At 62.3% G+C, this 18,733-nt stretch overlaps 2 protein-coding genes across 28 annotated transcripts in view; one reads left to right on the plus strand and one right to left on the minus strand.

Annotated features, from left to right (window-relative positions):
- SPTAN1 (spectrin alpha, non-erythrocytic 1) overlaps positions 1 to 418 on the plus strand; it is a 67,231-nt gene extending 66,813 nt beyond the window's left edge. For all 24 annotated transcript variants that reach the window (XM_070057570.2, XM_070057588.2, XM_070057600.2 and 21 more), the window contains one exon: positions 31 to 418. In XM_070057570.2, coding sequence (XP_069913671.1) covers positions 31 to 156 — 126 coding nt within the window. In that variant the 3' untranslated portion in view covers positions 157 to 418. The remainder of the gene's footprint in view (positions 1 to 30) is intronic.
- On the minus strand, positions 415 to 17,133 carry DYNC2I2 (dynein 2 intermediate chain 2). Of its 4 annotated transcripts, none has more exons than XM_008251000.5 (9): positions 16,925 to 17,133; positions 9,421 to 9,669; positions 2,750 to 2,859; positions 2,292 to 2,449; positions 1,864 to 1,973; positions 1,547 to 1,714; positions 1,184 to 1,416; positions 910 to 1,067; positions 415 to 706 (listed from the first exon to the last, which is right to left on the minus strand). In XM_008251000.5, the coding sequence occupies exons 1-9, from the start codon at positions 17,108 to 17,110 to the stop codon at positions 468 to 470; spliced, it is 1,611 nt and encodes a 536-aa protein (XP_008249222.1). In that variant the 5' UTR covers positions 17,111 to 17,133; the 3' UTR covers positions 415 to 467. The 4 variants fall into 4 exon arrangements, with proteins under 4 accessions (XP_008249222.1, XP_069913730.1, XP_089176960.1 ...); XM_070057629.2 differs by having other exon boundaries at positions 910 to 1,009; positions 16,925 to 17,125; XM_089320834.1 differs by lacking the exon at positions 16,925 to 17,133 and adding an exon at positions 8,652 to 8,792.
- Positions 17,134 to 18,733: the final 1,600 nt, after the last annotated feature.

Genomic DNA, 18,733 nt, shown 5'->3' on the forward strand with positions numbered 1-18,733 from the left:
CACTGAGCCGACCTGGGCCCCTCCCCGCAGAACCTGACCCGCGAGCAAGCCGACTACTGCGTGTCCCACATGAAGCCCTACGTGGACGGCAAGGGCCGCGAGCTGCCCACCGCCTTCGACTACATCGAGTTCACCCGCTCGCTCTTCGTGAACTGAGGCTCCGCCCCGGCCCGCCCGCCCACTGCATGCCCGCCCCCACCGCTGCTGCTTCCCCTAACCGCGCCTGCTTAGCTTGGGATGAGGCTCAGTAGAGGGGGCTTCACTAACCGCTCCCGGCCCAGTGCCAGCCCCTGCTGCCGTGGGGACCCCGAGCCCGCTGCCCTCATTCCGACTCAACCTCGGCAGCGGCCCGCGCTCCGCTCTCCTGCCCCCAGACCCCGTTCTCACGAGAAAATAAAGGACGAGACACGCCCCTAAAGGCTTTGCTCCTTCATTCAGCTCAGAAACATGCCCCGCCCCCGGCGCCCTCAGGTGGCCACTTCGGCAGCCAGCCGGTCCAGGTCCTCTGTTTCCCGGGGTCCCTGCGCGGTGAACTCTGTGCTCAGCTGCCACACCTTCACGGTGCCCTTGGCATCACCAGCAGCCAGGAGCTGCGTCTGCTGGTGGTTGAATTCCAGGCAGTAGACGGGGCTCCCGTCCTGGGTCTGCTTGATGGAAACTGTGGGCTTCTGGGAGCTCCTGTGGAGGTCAAACAGCAGCACCTCCCCTGCAGGCAGGGAGAGCGGCGGGGGGAGGCCGCGCAGTGAGGCCGGGGCAGCGGCCCCCGAGCCCCGTGAGCTTGGCCCGGGAAGCGGGCGTCCACGGCGCAGGTGCAGTTCCCGCCCGTGGCCAGCGTGCTCAGTGGGGCGTCCGGAGGGGGGCCAGCCTAACGCACGACAAACCCGCGCCACCAGGGCCCCTGCTTCCTACCTTCCCCAGAAGCAGCTGCGAAAACCAAGGGGCGCACTGGGGACCAGCGCACAGCGAACAGGTACTTGTGCGACAGCTGCAGCGAGGCGAGGGGCTGCGCCTGCAGCATCGAGTACAGGTGCACGTGGCCGTCAGTGCCCGCGCTCAGGAAGAGATTCCTAGACAGGGCGGGGCAGAGGGAGGCGCCCCGGCTCAGCCCCCAAAGACCCCGGCCCGCGGCGGGGCCGTCACGGCTGGTGGGCGCCCTGGCCCACCCTGCGTCTGCCGCCTCTACCTGTGGAAGGGGGAGCAGCTCACGGAGTAGACGGGGCCGCCGTGCGGCGAGAAGGTGAACTGCGCCGGGGCGCGCAGGGGCACCGAGCTGGGCATGCGCGTGAGGGCCGCCTCCTCGGCCGCCCGGGAACACTTGAGGGGGAAGCCGCCTTCCGTGCCCAGGACGAAGAGGCTGGGGTCAAAGCTGGAGAAGCTCACCGCCGTGGCGCCCACCTCCGTCTCCCCCCGGGAGGGCTGTGGACAAAGGGCAGCAGCCGGGTCGGCGCCAGGCCGGCACGACGCTGTCCAGGCAGGCGGCCACAGCGCGGGCCCGGCACCCCGGGCACCCCGGGCAGCACCCGGAACCCGGGGCCCAGACCCCTACCTTCTTCAGCTTGGTGCTGCGCGGCAGCTGCTGCGTGGCCAGGGCGAAGCCCTCGGCGAGCTGCAGGCGGCCGGCGCCGCCCGCCTGCCAGAGCAGCACCTTGCCGTCGGGGGCCACGCTCAGCACCTGGAAGCGGTGGCCGTGGCGGGGCTCGGGCAGCCAAACCACCTGGGGGAAGCGGGCCGGGCACAGAATGGAGGAAGGGGGCGCAGCTGCACCCCCCCCCCGCGGGGAGACCCAGGGAAGGCTGGGAAGGCCGGAGCCAGCTGCACCCAGGCAGGGCAGCTGCCCGGTCCCAGCTCCGCCCCAAGGCTGACCTGGTACACGGGGTCCGTGTGGGTGTCGTCGGAGAGGCCTGTGCGGCACAGCAGCGGGTCCTCGGGCCGGCTCATGTCCCACACCAGCACCTCACCACTGTACAGGCCTCCTGCAGGGACCAGAGCCGTGCCCACCCCGTGGAGCAGCACCCGGAGCCCTCCGGAGGGGACGTCCCAGCCCCCACCCCCCGTGCCCCGGGGGCAGCCGCTGCCCAGCTCCTGGCCGCTCCCTGCAGGCCGCCCGCCTCCTGGGGCCTCTCCGCCCGCCCCGCACCCTCTGGTCCCTCCGAGCGAGCTCCCTGCCCTGCAGCCCCAGGCTGCCAGGGTCCAGGCACCTGCTGCGTCCTCCCAGCAGGTGGCCAAAGCCAGGCCCACAGGCAGGAGGGTGGACAGTCACGGCGGGCGAGGCGGCAGGCGGCGGCGCTCACCTGCGACGTGGGCTGGCTGCGTGGGGTGGAAGGCCAGGCACGTGACGGCACTGGGCACCTCCACCACTGCCGACGGCTGCCGCGGGTGCAGGCCTCGCCGGTCCAGGTTCCAGGCACACACGTAGGACCTGAGTGTGCTCCAGTCCCCATCGTCCAGCCTGCACAGGGACAGGCCTGAGCGGCTCCTGCCACCCCCGCCTCTCGCTCCCAGACGCTCCGGGTGTCCGAGGGGCACGCGACGGCAGGTGGGAAGCCGGTGCGACAGGGAACAGGCACCAGCGACGGCTGAGGGGCAGGCGCGGCGGGAGCAGAGCTCATGGCCCCAGGTGGGCCTGTGCCCCGCAGCCTGACGCCTGCTGCCCCTGCTCTCTTCTGCCAACCTGGCGCCAGCCCTGCCCGGCAACCCTGGGCAGGAAGACTCCCAGGACAGCCGCCCCACACCGCGCGCCCCCACTCACCGGCCGTAGGCACAGGCCACCACGGAGCCGGTGCTGTTCCAGGAGACGCTGGTCACATGTAGCCCCTGCCCTTGGGCGGGGGGGTAGCCCAGAGTGTGCAGACAGGACACCTGCAGACAACACCCCCACCTGAGCGCGGCAGTGGCCTCAGACGTGGGGTCTGCTCAGGGCCACGTGTCCTGGAGGGCGGGGCCCGAGACGCAGGCCGTGTGGGGATCCGGAACGGCCTGGGGTATTCCTGGGGCCACGCAAAGTTAAAGCATTCAGCACGGAGCTGGGAGGCAGGGATGAGGCCGCGACTGTCCTCGCCACGACGCTGGATGCCGTGGTGCGGCCGTGAGGCCCTGCTGGCGACTCCAGCGTCCTGCATCCGAGCAACAGCCCAGTGCCGGCCGCCCTGCCCCTGGGGAAGCAGCGGAGGGAGGCCCAAGTGGCTGGGCCCTGCCACTGTGTGGGCGACCAGGACGGAGTTCCCAGCCCCGGCTTCAGCCCGGCCCATCTGGGAGTGAGCCAGTGGATGGAAGTCCTCTCTCTCTGTCTGTCTCTCTGTCTCTGTCTCTCTCTCTGTCTCTCTGTGTCTCTCTGTCTCTCTGTCTCTGTCTCTCTCTCTGTCTCTCTGTGTCTCTCTGTCTCTCTGTCTGTCTCTGTCTTTCTCACTCACTCTGCCTTTCAAATAAATCAACCTTTACAAATGAGAAGAGCTGCAGTGGTCTAATGTCATGTAGCGTGCAAAGCGTTTCCCGCAAAGCGTGGTCTGGGTGTCAGCACCGGCGGGCACACAGGAACAAAACCCCTCCTGCAGCGCCAGCATCCCAGGGACGCCAGTTCGAGTCCCGGCTGCTCCACTTCCGATCCAGCTCCCAGCTAATGCAGCTAGGAAAGCAGTGGAGGATGCCCCAAATATCTGGGCCCCTGCACCCGCGTAGGAGACCTGGAAGAAGCTCCTGGCTTCAACTGGCGCAGCTCTGGCCAGTGCAGATATTCGGGGAGTGAACCAGCAGATGGAAGACCTCTGTCTCTGTCTCTAACTCTCCCTTTCATACAAAATAAATATTTAAAAACAAAACAAAACAAAATGCTGGCACCGTGGCTCACTAGGCTAATCCTCTGCCTTGTGGTGCTGGCACTCCAGGTTCTAGTCCCGGTTGGGGCACCGGATTCTGTCCCGGTTGCCCCTCTTCCAGGCCAGCTCTCTGCTGTGGCCCGGGAGTGCAGTGGAGGATGGCCCAGGTGCTTGGGCCCTGCACCCCATGGGAGACCATGATAAGTACCTGGCTCCTGCCATCAGATCAGCGTGGTGCGCTGGCCGCGGCGGCCATTGGAGGGTGAACCAACGGCAAAAGGAAGACCTTTCTCTCTGTCTCTGTCTCTGTCTCTCACTGTCCACTCTGCCTGTGGGAAAAAAAATAAAAAGAGCTGTCCATGGTGCCAGCACGAGGGACAGGGACCTGAGATCACGAGGTCTCGGCCACAGTCACACCTGTGGGCCCCACGACCCAGCAGCAAGCGGCCAAAACCCCAGAGAAGCCGCCCAGCGGCCCGTGGGCACAGGGCAGAGCCGCTGGGCGGAGGGCGGCAGCTGCATGTTGAGGGCCCCGAGAGCCGCACGGGGACACGTGCGCCGAGTTCACAGCCGTGTCGCCCACGATGGCGAGGAAGCGGGCGCGGCCCAAACGCCCGACAAGGAGCAGCAGAAGCGCGCGAGGCCGGGAAAGCGAAGGGCCACGGGAACCTCGGCAAGGCACAGGCGCCCCGAGCCGGGGACGGGGACGGGCCCGGAACCAGGGTCATACGGCACCACGTCAAGCCACGCAGACGCCCAGAAGACGCCACCCAGAAGGCGGTAACCCTGGAGCAGCTGCCAGAGGCTGGGGGAAGCGAGGCAGCCGGCTGGCGGCGACACACGGGCTTCTTTTCTTCTTCTTGTTTTTAAAATATTTATTTATTTACTTTGAAAGAGTTACACAGAGAGAAGGAGAGGCAGAGAGAGAGAGAGGGAGAGAGGGAGGGAGGGAGGGAGGGAGGGAGGGAGGTCGGTCTTCCATCTGCTGGTTCAATCACTAAATGGCCGCAATGGCTAGAACTGGGCTGATCCAAAGCCAGGAGCCAGGAGCCTCTTCCGGGTCTCCCACGCAGGTGCAGGGGCCCAAGGACTTGGGCCATCTTCCACTGCTTTCCCAGGCCACAGCAGAGAGCTGGATGGGAAGTGGAGCAGCCGGGACTCGTACCAGCGGCGCCCATGTGGGATGCCGGCACTGCAGGCGGCGGCTCCACCCACTACGCCACAGCGCCAGCCCATAAGCTTCTGAGTGAGGCCAACGTGTTAGGGTGGGGATTTGGTGGAGCAGTGAAGATGCAGCAGAGGGCAGGCTGGCGCTGTGGCGCAGGCTAAGCCGCCCCCTGCAGTGCCGGCATCCCACGTGGGCGCCGGTTCAAGTCCCGGCTGCTCCACTTCTGATCCAGTTCCCTGCTGATGGCCTGGGAAAGCAGTGGAAGATGGCCCAAGAAGAGACGCAGAAGAGGGCCCAGCCCTGGCCATTGCAGCCATCTAGGGAGTAAACCAGTGGATGGAAGACCTCTCTGTAACTCTGCCTCTCAAATAAATAAATCTTAATAAATCTTTTTTTTTTTTTTAAGATTCATTCATTTGGTGGCCAATGCCGTGGCACAGTAGGTTAATCCCCTGCCTGCGGCACCAGCATCCCATATGGCCGCAGTTCCTAGTCCTGGCTGCCCCTCTTCCCATCCAGCTCTCTGCTGTGGCCAGGGAGCGCAGTGGAGGATGGCCCAGGTCCTTGGGCCCTGCACCCCATGGGAGACCAGGAGAAGCACCTGGCTCCTGGCTTCGGATCAGCGCGGTGCGTCAGCTGTTGCAGCCATTTGGGGGGTGAACCAACGGAAGGGAGACTTTGTCTCTGTCTCTCCCTCTCACTGTAACTCTACCCCTCAAATAAATAAATAAATAATTTTTAAAAACTAGGTCTTATCTAAAAAAAAAAAGATTCATTTATTTGAAAGAGTTACAGAGAAAGGTAAAGAGAGAGGGGCCTTCCATCCACTGGTTCACTCCCCAGATGGACACAACAGTTGGAGCTGGGCCAATCTGAAGCCAGGAGCTTCCTCCAGGTCTCCCACGTGGGCGCAGGGGTCCAAGGACCTGGGCCATCTCCCACTGCTTTCCCATGTGCCCCAGCAGGGAGCTGGACTGGAAGTGCAGCAGCCGGGACTCACACTGGCGCCCATACGGGATGCTGGTGCAGCAGGCCAGGGCTTTAACCCACTGTGCCACGGCGCCAGCCCCTGTAAGTAAATCTAAAAAACAGAAGGAGCAGCTTGGGACACCAGCAGGACGTGCAGCCGCAGCTGGGTCTGGATCCCACCTCCACTCCCTGCTCGCGGGGACTGGCCCTGGGAGACAGCAGACAGCTGAGTGGCTGGGTGTCTGGCACCCACATGGGAGACCTGGACCGAGTTGCCGGCTTCTGGCTGCCAGCTCTGGCTGTGGGCATTCAGGAAGTGAACCAGCAAACAGGAGACTGCCATCCCTTTCCCCCTGTCTGTCAGACAGAAGGACAAACTGATGGCGAGGCCTGCGCCGCGGGCAGACAGACTACAACGTCCCGTGAGCTGTACTGACAGGGTGTGAGGGTGAATGACAGGTGAATTTTTTTTTTAAGATTCATTTATTTGAAAGGTAGAGCATCAGAGAGAAAGGGAAAGACAGATCTTCCACGCACTGGTTCCCTCTGGCCAGGCCGGAGCCAGGAGCCCCATCCTGATCTCCGATGGAGGTGGCAGGGGCCCAGGCACTCTGCCCCCACCCCCACCCCCACCCCCACCCCGCGCACTGGCAGGAAGTCCGATCAGAAGGAGCAGCCGGGTCGTGCCCTGCACCCCGGTGCAGCCTACACACAGGCGTGGCCACTGGTGCAGCAGGTAACCCAACCCTTGGGACGGGGACGCCTGCGTCCCGCAGCTGCGAGACCAGGACCAAGACCCACTGACCTGGTCAGTCCGCCCCTCCAACTTTTTTTTTTTTTGACAGGCAGAGTGGACAGTGAGAGAGACAGAGAGAAAGGTCTTCCTTTGCCGTTGGTTCACTCCCCAGTGGCCGCTGCGGCCGGCGCGCTGTCCATTTCAAATAACATTTTTACAAAATTAAAATTCTAAACCCATTTTTTTCTTGAACTTTGACTTGACGGTTAGGGGTTCGAGATGGAGTGTGCGGCCGCAATACCCACAGCCCGCCTCAGGGCACAGACGGGAGCCTCGGCCACTCTGCCTCCCACCCAGCCTCCTGCCAGCGTGCACCTGGGTCGCAAGAGCTGATGTCACCTCCCCGGAGATCAGATCCATGGGTCTGCCCTCAGCCTGCCCAGACCTGGCTTCTGTGGGAGTGAACCGCAGGCGGAGGGTCTCTAGTTCTCTGCCAGCCTCTATCTCGCTACCTTTCAAAGAAAATTTTTAAAAAAATTTTTTTACATTAGAGATCGGGGCTGGGGCTGTTGGTACAAAAGTGGCTTAGGCTGATGCCTACAGCACCTGCAGCCCACATGGGCACCAGTTTGAGTCCCGGCTGCTCCACTTCCGATCCAGCTCCCTCCTCGTGTGCCTGGGAGAGCAGTGGAAGATGGCCCAAGTGCTAGGGTTCCTGCCCCAACATGGGAGACCTGGAAGAAGCTCCCGGCTTCGGCCTGACCCAGCCCTGGCCGCTGTGGCCTTTCAGGGAGTGAACCAGGAGAGGCAAGTCCTCTCTGTCTGTCTCTCACCTTCTGTCATTCTGCCTTTACATATTTTAAAATATTAGATATCTAAGTAAATGTTTAGACTCTAAAATGAGTCTTTTTCTCGCAGGGCCTGGTTAGTTCTTGCTATAAAAGACTGAGCTCAAGGCCTCCCAGACACCCTGACACCGTCTGGCCTGACCGGAGAGCACACGGTCTCTCCATCTCACGCCTGCTCCCACACCGCGATGCCGTCCAGTGAGGCTCTCACCACGGCCAGGCCAACGCCGGCTCAGCTCGCTTGCGCCTCCATGATCACAAGCTAAACAACTCCTTTTCTGCATTAAGCAAAACCATTTTTAGAAGTAAAAACTGATTTTTTTTTAATTTGAGACAGACAGGCACAGTGGGGGCCGGTGCTGTGGTGTAGCAGGTGAGCCACGGCCTGCAGCGCCGGCCCCCACGTGGGCGCTGGCTCATGTCCCGGCTGCTCCACTTCCGATCCAGCTCCCTGCTATGGCCTGGGAAAGCAGCAGAAGATGGTCCAAGTGCTTGGGCCCCTGCACCTGCGTGGGAGACCCGGAATAAGCTCCTGGCTCCTGGTTGCTGCAGCCATCTGGGAAGTGAACCAGCTGATGGAAGATCTCTATCTCTCCTTCTCTTTCAAAATAAACAATTTTTAAGATTTATTTACTTACTTGAGAGGTAGAGTTACAGAGAGAGGGAGAGACAGAGAGAAAGGCCTTCCATCCACTGGTTCACTCCCCAAATGGCCACAACGGCCGGAGCTGGGCTGATCTGAGCCAGGAGCTTCCTCCAGGCCTCCTGTGAGGGAGCAGGGGCCCAAGCACTTGGTCTGTCTTCCACGGCTTTCCCAGGCCACAGCAGGGAGCTGGATCGGAAGAGGAGCAGCCAGGACATGAACTTGCGCCCATGTGGATGCTGGCGCCACAGGCAGAGTCAGCCCAGTACACCACAGTCCCAGTCCCAGTAAAGAAATCTTTACAAAAATAAACAATGAAAAGAAGCAGGGATCCACACATGGACCAAAGGCAGCCACGGGAACGGGGAACCCTGACGGTCAGCAGCCAACACTTTCCCTCCCGAGAGGAGGGGGCCGCACAGACTCCTTAGGTCGCGTTCTCCCCCTTGTTCTCTTCCTCTGAAGACTTATTTACCTGTTTATTTGAAAGGCAGAGTTACAGGGAGAGAGAGACTTAGGTCCAAGCACTTGGGCCATCTTCCGCTGCCTTCCCAGGCCATTAGCCGGGAGCTGGCTCAGAAGTGGAGCAGCCGGGACTCGACCTCTGCCACGTTTCCTAGGAAACAGGAGGACGGCACGCGAGGAGTGAAGGCTGGGAGGAGGGCTAAGGGCTCCGGCTACCTGACCACCCAGCTCGGTAAAGGGAAGGGCACGCTGCCCGCATCCCGTGAGCCAGCTCTGCTTCCAATCCAGCTCCCTGCTAACGCGTGGGCCATCGCCCACTCTTCCCCAGGGGCGTCAGCGGGAGCAGAGGAGCCGGGACTTGAGCAGCGTCCGTGTGCGGTGCCGCAGCTGCAGGCCGTGGCTCTGCCCGCTGTGCCACCCCACCCGGCCTCATGGAGTCTGTGGCTCCTGGCTTCTGGCTTGGGCCAGCCCTAGCCCTACCCGTTGCAGCCATTCGGGGAGTGAGCCAGTGGATGGAAGATCGGTCGATCTCCCTCTCTGTCCCTCCCTCTAACTACCTTTCAAGTAAGTACAATAAATTTTTAAAAGAAAAGAGGCCGGGGGCCGGCGCTGTGGCTCCCAGCCTCGAATCCTGCCTCTGCTGCCACCCGGGGTCCACTCCTCCAAGTGCAGAGACAGGAGCGGAGGAGCGCCACGCCTCACCCCTGCAGCAGAGGCGGAGCGTGCTGTCCAGACTGGGACGACTGCGACTGGGGGCAGAGCAGAGTGGCGGCACCTACCGTCTGCTGGTGCTCGGTCCAGTTCACCTCGAAGCCATCGAAGGCGTGGCTCTGCCAGTTCTTGTTCAGCTCCCGGATGACCATGGCCTCCACTCTCCGAAGAAAGGCTGCAAGCCGGGGGGCGTCATGGTGCGACAGCGGCTGCACGCTGGGCGGCTCGGGGGCCTCCGTCTGCACCTGGGCGTCCACATGCTGCCGGGCCTGGGCAGAGGCCTCCGCGGTGGCGATGCTAGCCGTCTGGCAGCTTTTCTGGGGGCAGGGATCAAAACAAGGGTCACGGCTGGCGCCGCGGCTCACTAGGCTAATCCTCCGCCTTGCGGCGCCGGCACACCGGGTTCTAGTCCCGGTCGGGGTGCCGGATTCTGTCCTGGTTGCCTTTCTTCCAGGCCAGCTCTCTGCTGTGGCCCGGGAGTGCAGTGGAGGATGGCCCAAGTGCTTGGGCCCTGCACCCCATGGGAGACCAGGAGAAGCACCTGGCTCCTGCCATCAGATCAGCACGGTGCGCTGGCCGCAGTGCGCCAGCCGCGGCGGCCATTGGAGGGTGAACCAATGGCAAAAAGGAAGACCTTTCTCTCTGTCTCTCTCTCTCATACTGTCCACTCTGCCTGTCAAAAAAAAAAAAAACAAACAAGGGTCACCTCCCCGCCTCCGGTGACCCACACGTTTCCCTGTCGAGAATCCCAGTGAGAGAGTATGTGGTCACTTTGTCTGCCCCAGAGGAGTCCCGTGTGGTTTCAGCTGGAGAGGACTTGGCAGCCTCTCTGTGCCGCTGAGGGGGGCGGCAGTTCCATCTGGCCATCAGAGAGCCAGGGACTGCTTCGGGGGCGGCCGTTGCCTCCAGAGGGCTCTCAGGTCCCCCCAGCCCCAGCCCCGGCGTTTGTCCCCTGATCGCGGGGTAGGGGTGTGGACGAGACTGTGGGAGGAAACACCAGCTGCCCTCGTGCAGGGAGAAGTCCAGTCTTTACCAACCAAGGGCTCTCTGGGAGGTGGCCACCGTGTGGACACTGCGGCCCGCGAGAGGCTCTGCTCACGTGGCCTCTCCCAGGACAAGAACAAGGCCTGGACGCGTCCCGGCTCAGGAGGCCGAGCCCAGGGGAGGGCAGGGGCTGCCCCGTCCTCTCGGCTTGTCTCCCGGGACACCGCGCCCCTCCCGCATCAGCCCTGGCTGTCTCTGGTCGTACCCCGGGCCCTGTGCATGGCAGCCGGCGTGCAGCCGACCAGCCTCTGTATGAAAGGGACCCCAGACGCTGGCTTGTCTGGGCACTCAGGACACAGCGAGGTTCCTGTGTCCCTGGTGCTCACACGGGGCAAGCACGACACAGATGAGGGAGAAACCAGGACAAAGTCGCCACCCGCAGGGCTGAGGCTCACCCATAGGCCACGGCGGGAGGGGGACGAGGAGAGGCTGGGTAGGGAGGGTGGGAGAGCAGCAGACCTCGCTCAGAGAGGGTGGGGGAGGCAGAGACCTGAAGCCACACAGCCCCAGGTCATCAGGAGGGGAGTGTGGGAGGATGGGACAGGGACACAGGGCCGTCCCGCCGAGGCCAGGGGTCTGCCTCGAGACCGGGCCAGCGCGTCCCCAGTGCAGGGCAGGTGCGGGAGAGGCAGGCACCTGGCAGCCATGCAGGGCCTGGCCCAGACCCAGACGCCTCCCGCGCTCACTCATGGAGGCATCCAAGACTCCCCAGTCACTGGGCTCTGGGCAGAACCTGGGAACAGACAGGTGACTGGAAGCCACGGCCCAGAGAAGGCCACCGCCCTGGCACACTGAGGAGGGCAGGGCCGGGCCACGGGGCATCTGCTGGTGGCCCAGGACCTTCAGAGGCCGTGTGTGCACCGCAAACTCCCTGAAGCCATGATGGCAACAGTGCAATGATTTTTTAAAGATATTTATTTATTTATTTATTTAAAAGGCAGAGTTAGAGACAGGGAGGGAGAGAGATCTTCCATCTGCTGGCTCACTCCCCAGAAGGCCACAACGGCCAGGGCTGGGCCAGGCTGAAGCCAGGAGCTTCTCCCAGGTCTCCCACGTGGGTGCTGGGGCCCAAGCACTTGGGCTGTCCTTTGCTACCTCCCCAGGTGCATCAGCAGGGACTGATTAGAAGTAGAGCCGCTTGGGGGCCAGCGCTATGGCACAGCCGGTAAGGCCACCGCCTACATCCCACGAGGACACCGGTTCCAGACCCAGCTGCTCCACTTCCAGCTCTCTGCTGTGGCCACAGATGGGCCCAGCTCAGGCCATTGTGGCCATTTGGGGAAGGAACCAAAGGGCAGAGGATCTCTCTCTCTCTCTCTCTGCCTCTCAAAATAAATCTTAAAAAAAAAAATAGTTGACTCAAAAGAATTTTTTTTCTTTTTTCTTTTTCTATTTTTTTGACAGGCAGAGTGGACAGTGAGAGAGAGAGACAAAGAGAAAGGTCTTCCTTTGCCGTTGGTTTACCCTCCAATGGCCGTCACGGCCGGCGCACCGCGCTGATCCGAAGCCAGGAGCCAGGTGCTTCCTCCTGGTCTCCCATGGGGTGCAGGGCCCAAGCACTTGGGCCATCCTCCACTGCACTCCCGGGCCACAGCAGAGAGCTGGACTGGAAGAGGGGCAACCAGGACAGAATCCGGCGCCCCGACCGGGACTAGAACCCGGTGTGCCAGTGCCGCAAGGCGGAGGATTAGCCTAGTGAGCCGCGGCGCCGGCCTGACTCAGAAGAATTTTAAAAAAGTGGACCAGCTGCTGGTACCCACATGAGATGCTGGGGCTGAACACAGCACCACCCCAGCGCAACCATTTTTTTAAAGACTCATTACAAAAAAGAGATAAATATAGATTAATTTTCAATTAATCTATGTACCTGAAAGGCAGAATTAGAGAAAGTGGGAGAAACAGATCTTGCACCTGCTGGTTCACTCCCGAGATTCCAGCTGAAGCCAGGAGCTTCTCCCAGGTCCAGGCACTTGGGCCACCACCTGCTGCCGTCCAGGAGCGTTCTCGGGAAGCCAGATCAGAAGCGGAACAGCCAGGATCCAAACTGGCGCTCTAACGTGGGGTATGGTTGTCCTGGGCGGTGGCGGCTTAACCAGCTACGCTACAGCGGCCGCCCCAACGGTGGCAACCACTCAGGGCTAACCACCAGACTCTGTTTCCACAGCTTTGACCTCACCACCCGCGAGGACTCTCAGGCATCCTAGGAGGGGGGCCCCTCATTACAGGTGGAACAAACCTAACCCGACACCGCAAACCCTCAACTTCCTAAGCACGGCTGTGACACCACAAGTGGAATAGTCCACACCTGACCTCATGTGACGGGTTCCAGTCCAAACGCAGGTGCACTACACACCGAATAAAATTACGGTCTGGGCCACCCGGGATACCCCAGTCCGCATCGGAGGGTCAGCTGAGTACCAGCTGCTGCACCTAAGAAGTCGGCACACAACGGCTGATCGCTGGGGTCCCTGCCACCCACGCGGGGCGCACACACGGGGCACACGCGGGGTTCCGCACTCCCAGCTTCGGCACGGCCCAGCCTCAGCCGGGCAGGCATCTGAGGAGTGAGCCGGCGGATGGAGGAGCTCTTTCCCGGTCTCTCCCTCTCGCCACTCCGCCCTCCGATAAATAAAACTGGGGCCGGAGTCGGGGCGCCACCATCCCACGCGGGTGCCAGTCGGGTCCGACTGCTCCTCTCCCAATCCAGCCTCCTGCTCATGTGCCCGGGAGAAGACGGCGCATGTACCTGACCCTCCTCCCCCGTGAGGGACCCAGCTGAAGCTCCTGCTTTGGCCTGGTCCAGGCCTGCTGTTCCGGCACCTGGGGAACGAACCAGCAGATGGAGGATCTGCCCCATCCCGTATCACTCTGCTTTTCAAATAAAGAAAAACAGAGTGACAGAGAGAGGGAGAGGCAGAGAGAGGCCCTCCGCCCTCCACCTGCCGGTTCACTCCCCAGATGGCTGCAACGGCCAGGACTGGGCCAGGCTGAAGCCTGGAATCCCATCAGTGTCTCACGTGAGCAGCAAGGGCCCGACTACTTGGTCCCACGACACTGACCTCGGCTTTTTGTTGTTGTTGACAGGCAGAGTGGACAGAGAGAGAGAGAGAAAGAGAGAAAGGTCTTCCTTTACCGTTGGTTCACCCCCAAATGGCCGCCGCGGCCGGTGCACCGCGCTGATCCGAAGCCAGGAGCCAGGTGCTTCTCCTGGTCTCCCATGGGGTGCAGGGCCCAAGCACTTGGGCCATCCTCCACTGCACTCCCGGGCCACAGCAGAGAGCTGGCCTGGAAGAGGGGCCACCGGGACAGAATCCGGCGCCCCGACCGGGACTAGAACCCGGGGTGCCGGCGCCACAGGCAGAGGATTAGCCTAGTGAGCTGCAGTGCTGGCCAGGACCTCAGCTTTTTAAGATGTTAAAAGCCTGCCCGGGGGCTGGCGCTGTGGCACAGCAGGTTAAAGCTCCGGCATGCAGTGCCCGCTCTGCCGGCTCCACTTCCCATCCAGCTCCCTGCTGTGGCCTGGGAAGGCAGTGGAAGATGGTGCAAGTCCTTGGGCCCCTGCACCCGCGTGGGAGACCCAGAGGACACTCCTGGCTTCAGATTGGCCCAGTTGCAGCCGCTGCGGCCATTTGGGGAGTGACCCAGAGGATGGAAGACCTCTCTCTCCCTCTCTTTGTAACTCTTTCAAATAAATAAAATAAATCTTTTTTTTTTTTTTTTTGACAGGCAGAGTGGACAGTGAGAGAGAGAGAGAGAGAGAAAGGTCTTCCTTTGCCGTTGGTTCACCCTCCAATGGCTGCCGCGGCCAGCGCACTGCGGCCAGCACACCGCGCTGATCCGATGGCAGGAGCCAGGTGCTTCTCCTGGTCTCCCATGGGGTGCAGGGCCCAAGCACCTGGGCCATCCTCCACTGCACTCCCTGGCCACAGCAGAGGGCTGGCCTGGAAGAGGGGCAACCGGGACAGAATCCGGCGCCCTGACCGGGACTAGAACCCGGTGTGCCGGCGCCGCTAGGCGGAGGATTAGCCTAGTGAGCCGCGGCGCCGGCCCAATAAAATAAATCTTTAAAAAAAAAAAAAAAAGCCTGCCCGCTCATCTCCAGCCAGCGGCTCCCCCATCACCCCTGCTCAGGACGCTGCCCGAGGAGCGCCCCCAGGGACCTGGGGCTCAGAAGCCCTCAGGCCCCCTGCACCTCAGCCCTCCCCTCCCTCTGCTTTCCTAGGAATCCCGCGTGCACACCTGGGGAGGAGGGGAGGGAAGGGGAGGGGAGACCCCAGCCCCAGGCAGCGTCCCTTCATCAGCACGGAGCCTCGGAACCGCACTCAGGTGTGAGGCCCGTGCTGCTGGCCAAGCACAGGGCCAGGGGGCGGCGTGGCCACACACAGCGTCCACCGCGCGGGTCCGTGAGGCCTCCAGGGGCACGGGGAACAATGAGCCAGCAGCAGGCCGTCTCCTGTTTACTCCAGGTTGCCTGTGCAGTAAACCAGGGCAGGAAGCAGCTCCTCCAAGGCCAGAGTCAGCCACGCACAGAGGGCTGCCCCGGCTACCGCCCACGCCAGCAGGCCGCCTCTGCCCACACTAAACATACTGAATAAAATCACGGTCAGGGCCCGAGAGCAGAGCTGCCCGGCAGACTCAGAGGTCCAGGGGCAGCTTGCACTCTCCTTGAAGAGAGGCCAGACACACGCGCACCCGCACGCGCACGCACGCCAGCAGGGGGTGACGCGGGCACAAAACCTGCTGAAGGTGCACCTGGCCCAGGGCAGGCAGCAGGTCTAACACAAAACAGGAACCAGCTACTCTATTTCCGATCCAGCTCCCCGCTAAGGCACCTGGGGGGGGGGGGGGCAGCGGAGATGGCCAAGATGGCCAAGACGGATCCAGAAGAAGCTCCCGCTCCCGGCTCCAGATCCAGCCAGCTCCGGCCGTTGCTGCCATCTGGGGAGTGAACCAGCGGACGGGAGACCTCTGAGAGGACAGGGCCCAGGTGAACACCTGAGGCTCGTGAAGAGATGGCACTAAGTCAGGCCAGAGCAGGAGATTTCAGAATGTTCCAGAGACAGGCTGTGAGCCGCACTGTAACCAGAACTTCTCCACGTGGGCGGCGCTGTGGCACAGCGGGTAAAGCCGCCGCCTGCAGCTCTGGCATCCCATAGGGGCACCAGTTCTAGTCCTGGCTGCTCCTCTTCCCATCCAGCTCTCTGCTGTGGCCTGGGAAAGTAGTAGAAGATGGCCCAAGTGCTGGGGCCCCTGCACCCGTGTGGGAGACCCGGAGGAAGCTCCTGGCTTCGGCCTGGCCCAGCCCCGGCCACTGCGGCCATTTGGGGAGTGAACCAGCGGAAGGGAGAGCTCTGCCCGCCCCGGCCCGCCTCCGTCTGTCTCTTTAAAAAATAAATAAAAGCTGGGGGGTGGGGGGGAGCCCAGGCTGGCCCAGCCGCAGGGACGAAAACACCAGAGAAGGGCTCAGTGATTTTCATCTGAGGTGGAGATGCACACTCGAGGGTCTGCTCCCCCAGGCGGGCACAGCCTGCACTCAACCAGGTCTCCCAGAGGGCGGTGGGGGTCCGTCCACCCGAGCCAGCACCACTGCCGCCCGGTGCACAGTGGCGGAGGACGGAGCCCAGCCACGGCTCAGCCCCGGGCGGAGGACGGAGCCCAGCCACGAAGCCACGACTGAAACCCAGGTAGAGGACGGGCCAAGCCACGGCTCAGCCCCGGGCACTAACCACCAGGCCAAACCCCCACTCCTGCGGGGGCTCCTATTACCCTTTTTTGCTCGTCTAGATTTTTCTAAACTTCAGTTCACTTGGAACAAGCAACTTCCCGCGCTCCTGGGGCCCTCGCCATCCTGCGACTACCGTCGCCCAGGGAGCCAGAGCTGGCGGGGAAGCGCCCTCACCCCCAGCCCTCAGGGTCGGGGCCAGGACCCCCCAGGGGGCGGGGCTCAGGAGGCCAGGTGGGAGCCCACTCCCCACACCGGCAGTGCAGGCCCAGCCTCGGCTTCCAACTCCAGCTTCCTGTGAACACCCCCCCGGGGGGGGGGCAGCAGGTGCGGCTCAAGCATCTGGGTCCCTGCCACCCCACGGGAGACCCCGAGGGAGCCCGGCCCGGCCCCAGCGGTAGCGGGCACCTGAGGGACGGGAGATCTTGGTCTCTGCCTCTCATATAAAGTGAACTAACAGGTAAGGGGTCGGACAATCACCTGGCTAATCCTCCACCTGCGGCGCCGGCATCCCGGGTTCTAGTCCCGGTTGCCCCTCTTCCTGTCCAGCTCTCTGCTGTGGCCCGGGAGGGCAGAGGAGGATGGCCCAGGTCCTTGGGCTCTGCACCCCATGGGAGACCAGGAGGGAGCTCCCGACTCCTGGCTTCGGCCTGGCCCCCGCTGCAGCCATTCGGGGAGTGAACGAGCGGATGGAAGACCTCTCTCTCTCTCTCTGCCTTTCAAATAAATAAATAAATAAATAATAAAGTGCAAAAACAAAAAGGCCTGGCCTCAGAACCCCGCCCGCCCGGGGCCCGCACCCTCACCGTCTCCCCGCGGATGCCCTGGACGCCCCTCCACTGCGAGGGCACGGACGCCACGCCCAAGGTCTCATCCTTAAGCGGCCCCGGCCGCCCGGGCCCCTCTGCGCTCGGAGCCCCGCCGGTAGCCAGCGCCGCGACACCCTCGCCTCCCGCCGGACACAGCGGCCCGGGCAGCGCGCGGGTTGCCATAGAGACGGCGCCGCCCCCCCCTCGCGCCGGCGCACTCCGGCGCGACCGTCACCTCCCCCTCCTCCCGCGGGTCTCCGCGAGCTGAAGCCTGGGATTGGAGCCTGACGGCACCATTTTTGAATGGGTCACAGCGCCTAGTCTAAGAGCCAAGAGAAAAAGAATGATGCTTTATCGACGAAGGCGAAAAGCGTGACTAGTTTTGAGTAGTCCCTTTACACCTCGCTCCTGCCCAGAAAGTGCATACTCGGGTTAGGCGTGACTACTCCTGACCGACAGGAAGTGCGGAAGGGCAGCACGGGTGCCAGGCTCAAAGATGGCGCCGAGCAACCCCGCGCAGAGGCGCGGGCAGGGAGCGGAGGTCCTGGCGGGCGGCCAAGTTCAAGGCCTCTGAGGGTTGGGTGCTCTCTCGGAGCCTCGCGGGGCGCCCCTGGGGTTGGCGGGCAGCTCGGAGTCGAGTGTTGCCCTCCGGTCCTGGTTTCTGCCTCAACACAGTGATGAGAAACATCCCATGCGCACCACAGGTTGAAGAATCGCGAGGCCCCGCTGAGGTGGATACAGAAAAGTGCTTTTTAAATCAAAACTGAGGGGCCGGCGCCATAGCTCACTCGGTTAATCCCCTGCCTGCAGCACCGGCATCCCATATGGGCGCCGGTTCTAGTCCCGGCTGCGCCTCTTCCAGGCCAGCTCTCTGCTGTGGCCCGGGAGTGCAGTGGAGGATGGCCCAGGTCCTTGGGCCCTGCACCCCATGGGAGACCAGGAGAAGCACCTGACTCCTGCCTTCGGATAGCCGCAGTGTGCCGGCCATAGCGGCCATTCCGGGGGTGAACAGACCTGTCTCCACTGTCTATAAGTCTACCTGTCAAATAAAAAATAAATCAATCAATCAAAACTGAGGACACAGGCAACTAGCAATTAGTGAGTGCCTGCCAGACGTGTTGATCGTCTTAAACCCTCCCCCGAGGGAGCAGCTGTTTTTATTGTACGTCCACGAGGGGGGAGGAGGGGGCGTAACTGACCCAGGCCGCTGAGTAGGACCCCACGCCTGGTCCTGAGGCTCTGGGCAGGAATGCACGGCCACAGGTTCCTCTTGTCTCAGAAATGGCTGTGGCCTGGGTGCCGTCCGGGCCGCCCAGTACCAGAGTCCTCCTTGGAACCCCTTCCGGCCAAGGCCCCGGGACCGATTCCATCAACAACGCCGGGAAACCTGAGTGCGATAGAAATTACTGCCTAGAAAGGAGCTGTCACCGGCCGGCTTGCCTCAGCTCCTTCTCGCCGAGGGAGTTCATGAATCACAGTTGAGAGACACAAAAGTAGGGGTAGCAAAGCAAAAGTGTGTTTAAGTACTTCCCAAAAACGCAGTGGGCCAGTGGAGAGAGCAGGTGGCAACCTTCCTTCTGGGGTCGGCTTTTTATGTCTTAAGGATGAAGGGTGTTGACTGATGATGTCGCTGGATTGCTCATGATTGCTTTGTTTTTTAAGATTTGTTTATTTATTTATTTGAAAGGCAGGGTTAGAGTGAGAAGGAGAGGCAGAGAGAGACAGGTCTTCTATATGTTGGTTCACTCCCCAGATGGCCTCAATGGCCAGAGCTGGGCTGATCCGAAGCCAGGAGCCAGGAGCTTG

Source organism: Oryctolagus cuniculus, chromosome 1, assembly GCF_051225735.1.
Source record: "Oryctolagus cuniculus isolate XC-2025 breed Fujian yellow rabbit chromosome 1, ASM5122573v1, whole genome shotgun sequence".
Classification (NCBI taxonomy): Eukaryota; Metazoa; Chordata; class Mammalia; order Lagomorpha; family Leporidae; genus Oryctolagus; species Oryctolagus cuniculus.

What these genes read in the sequence shown, in the direction of transcription:
- DYNC2I2 (XM_008251000.5), bottom strand. Translation starts at nt 17,110, where the DNA reads ATGGCAACCCGCGCGCTGCCCGGGCCGCTGTGTCCGGCGGGAGGCGAG. An exon ending in GTGGCCTGTGCCTACGGCCG is followed by an intron (nt 2,450 to 2,749) that starts GTGAGTGGGGGC and finishes GTCCCTGTGCAG; the next exon opens with GCTGGACGATGGGGACTGGA. An exon ending in GCAGCCAGCCCACGTCGCAG is followed by an intron (nt 1,974 to 2,291) that starts GTGAGCGCCGCC and finishes TGGTCCCTGCAG; the next exon opens with GAGGCCTGTACAGTGGTGAG.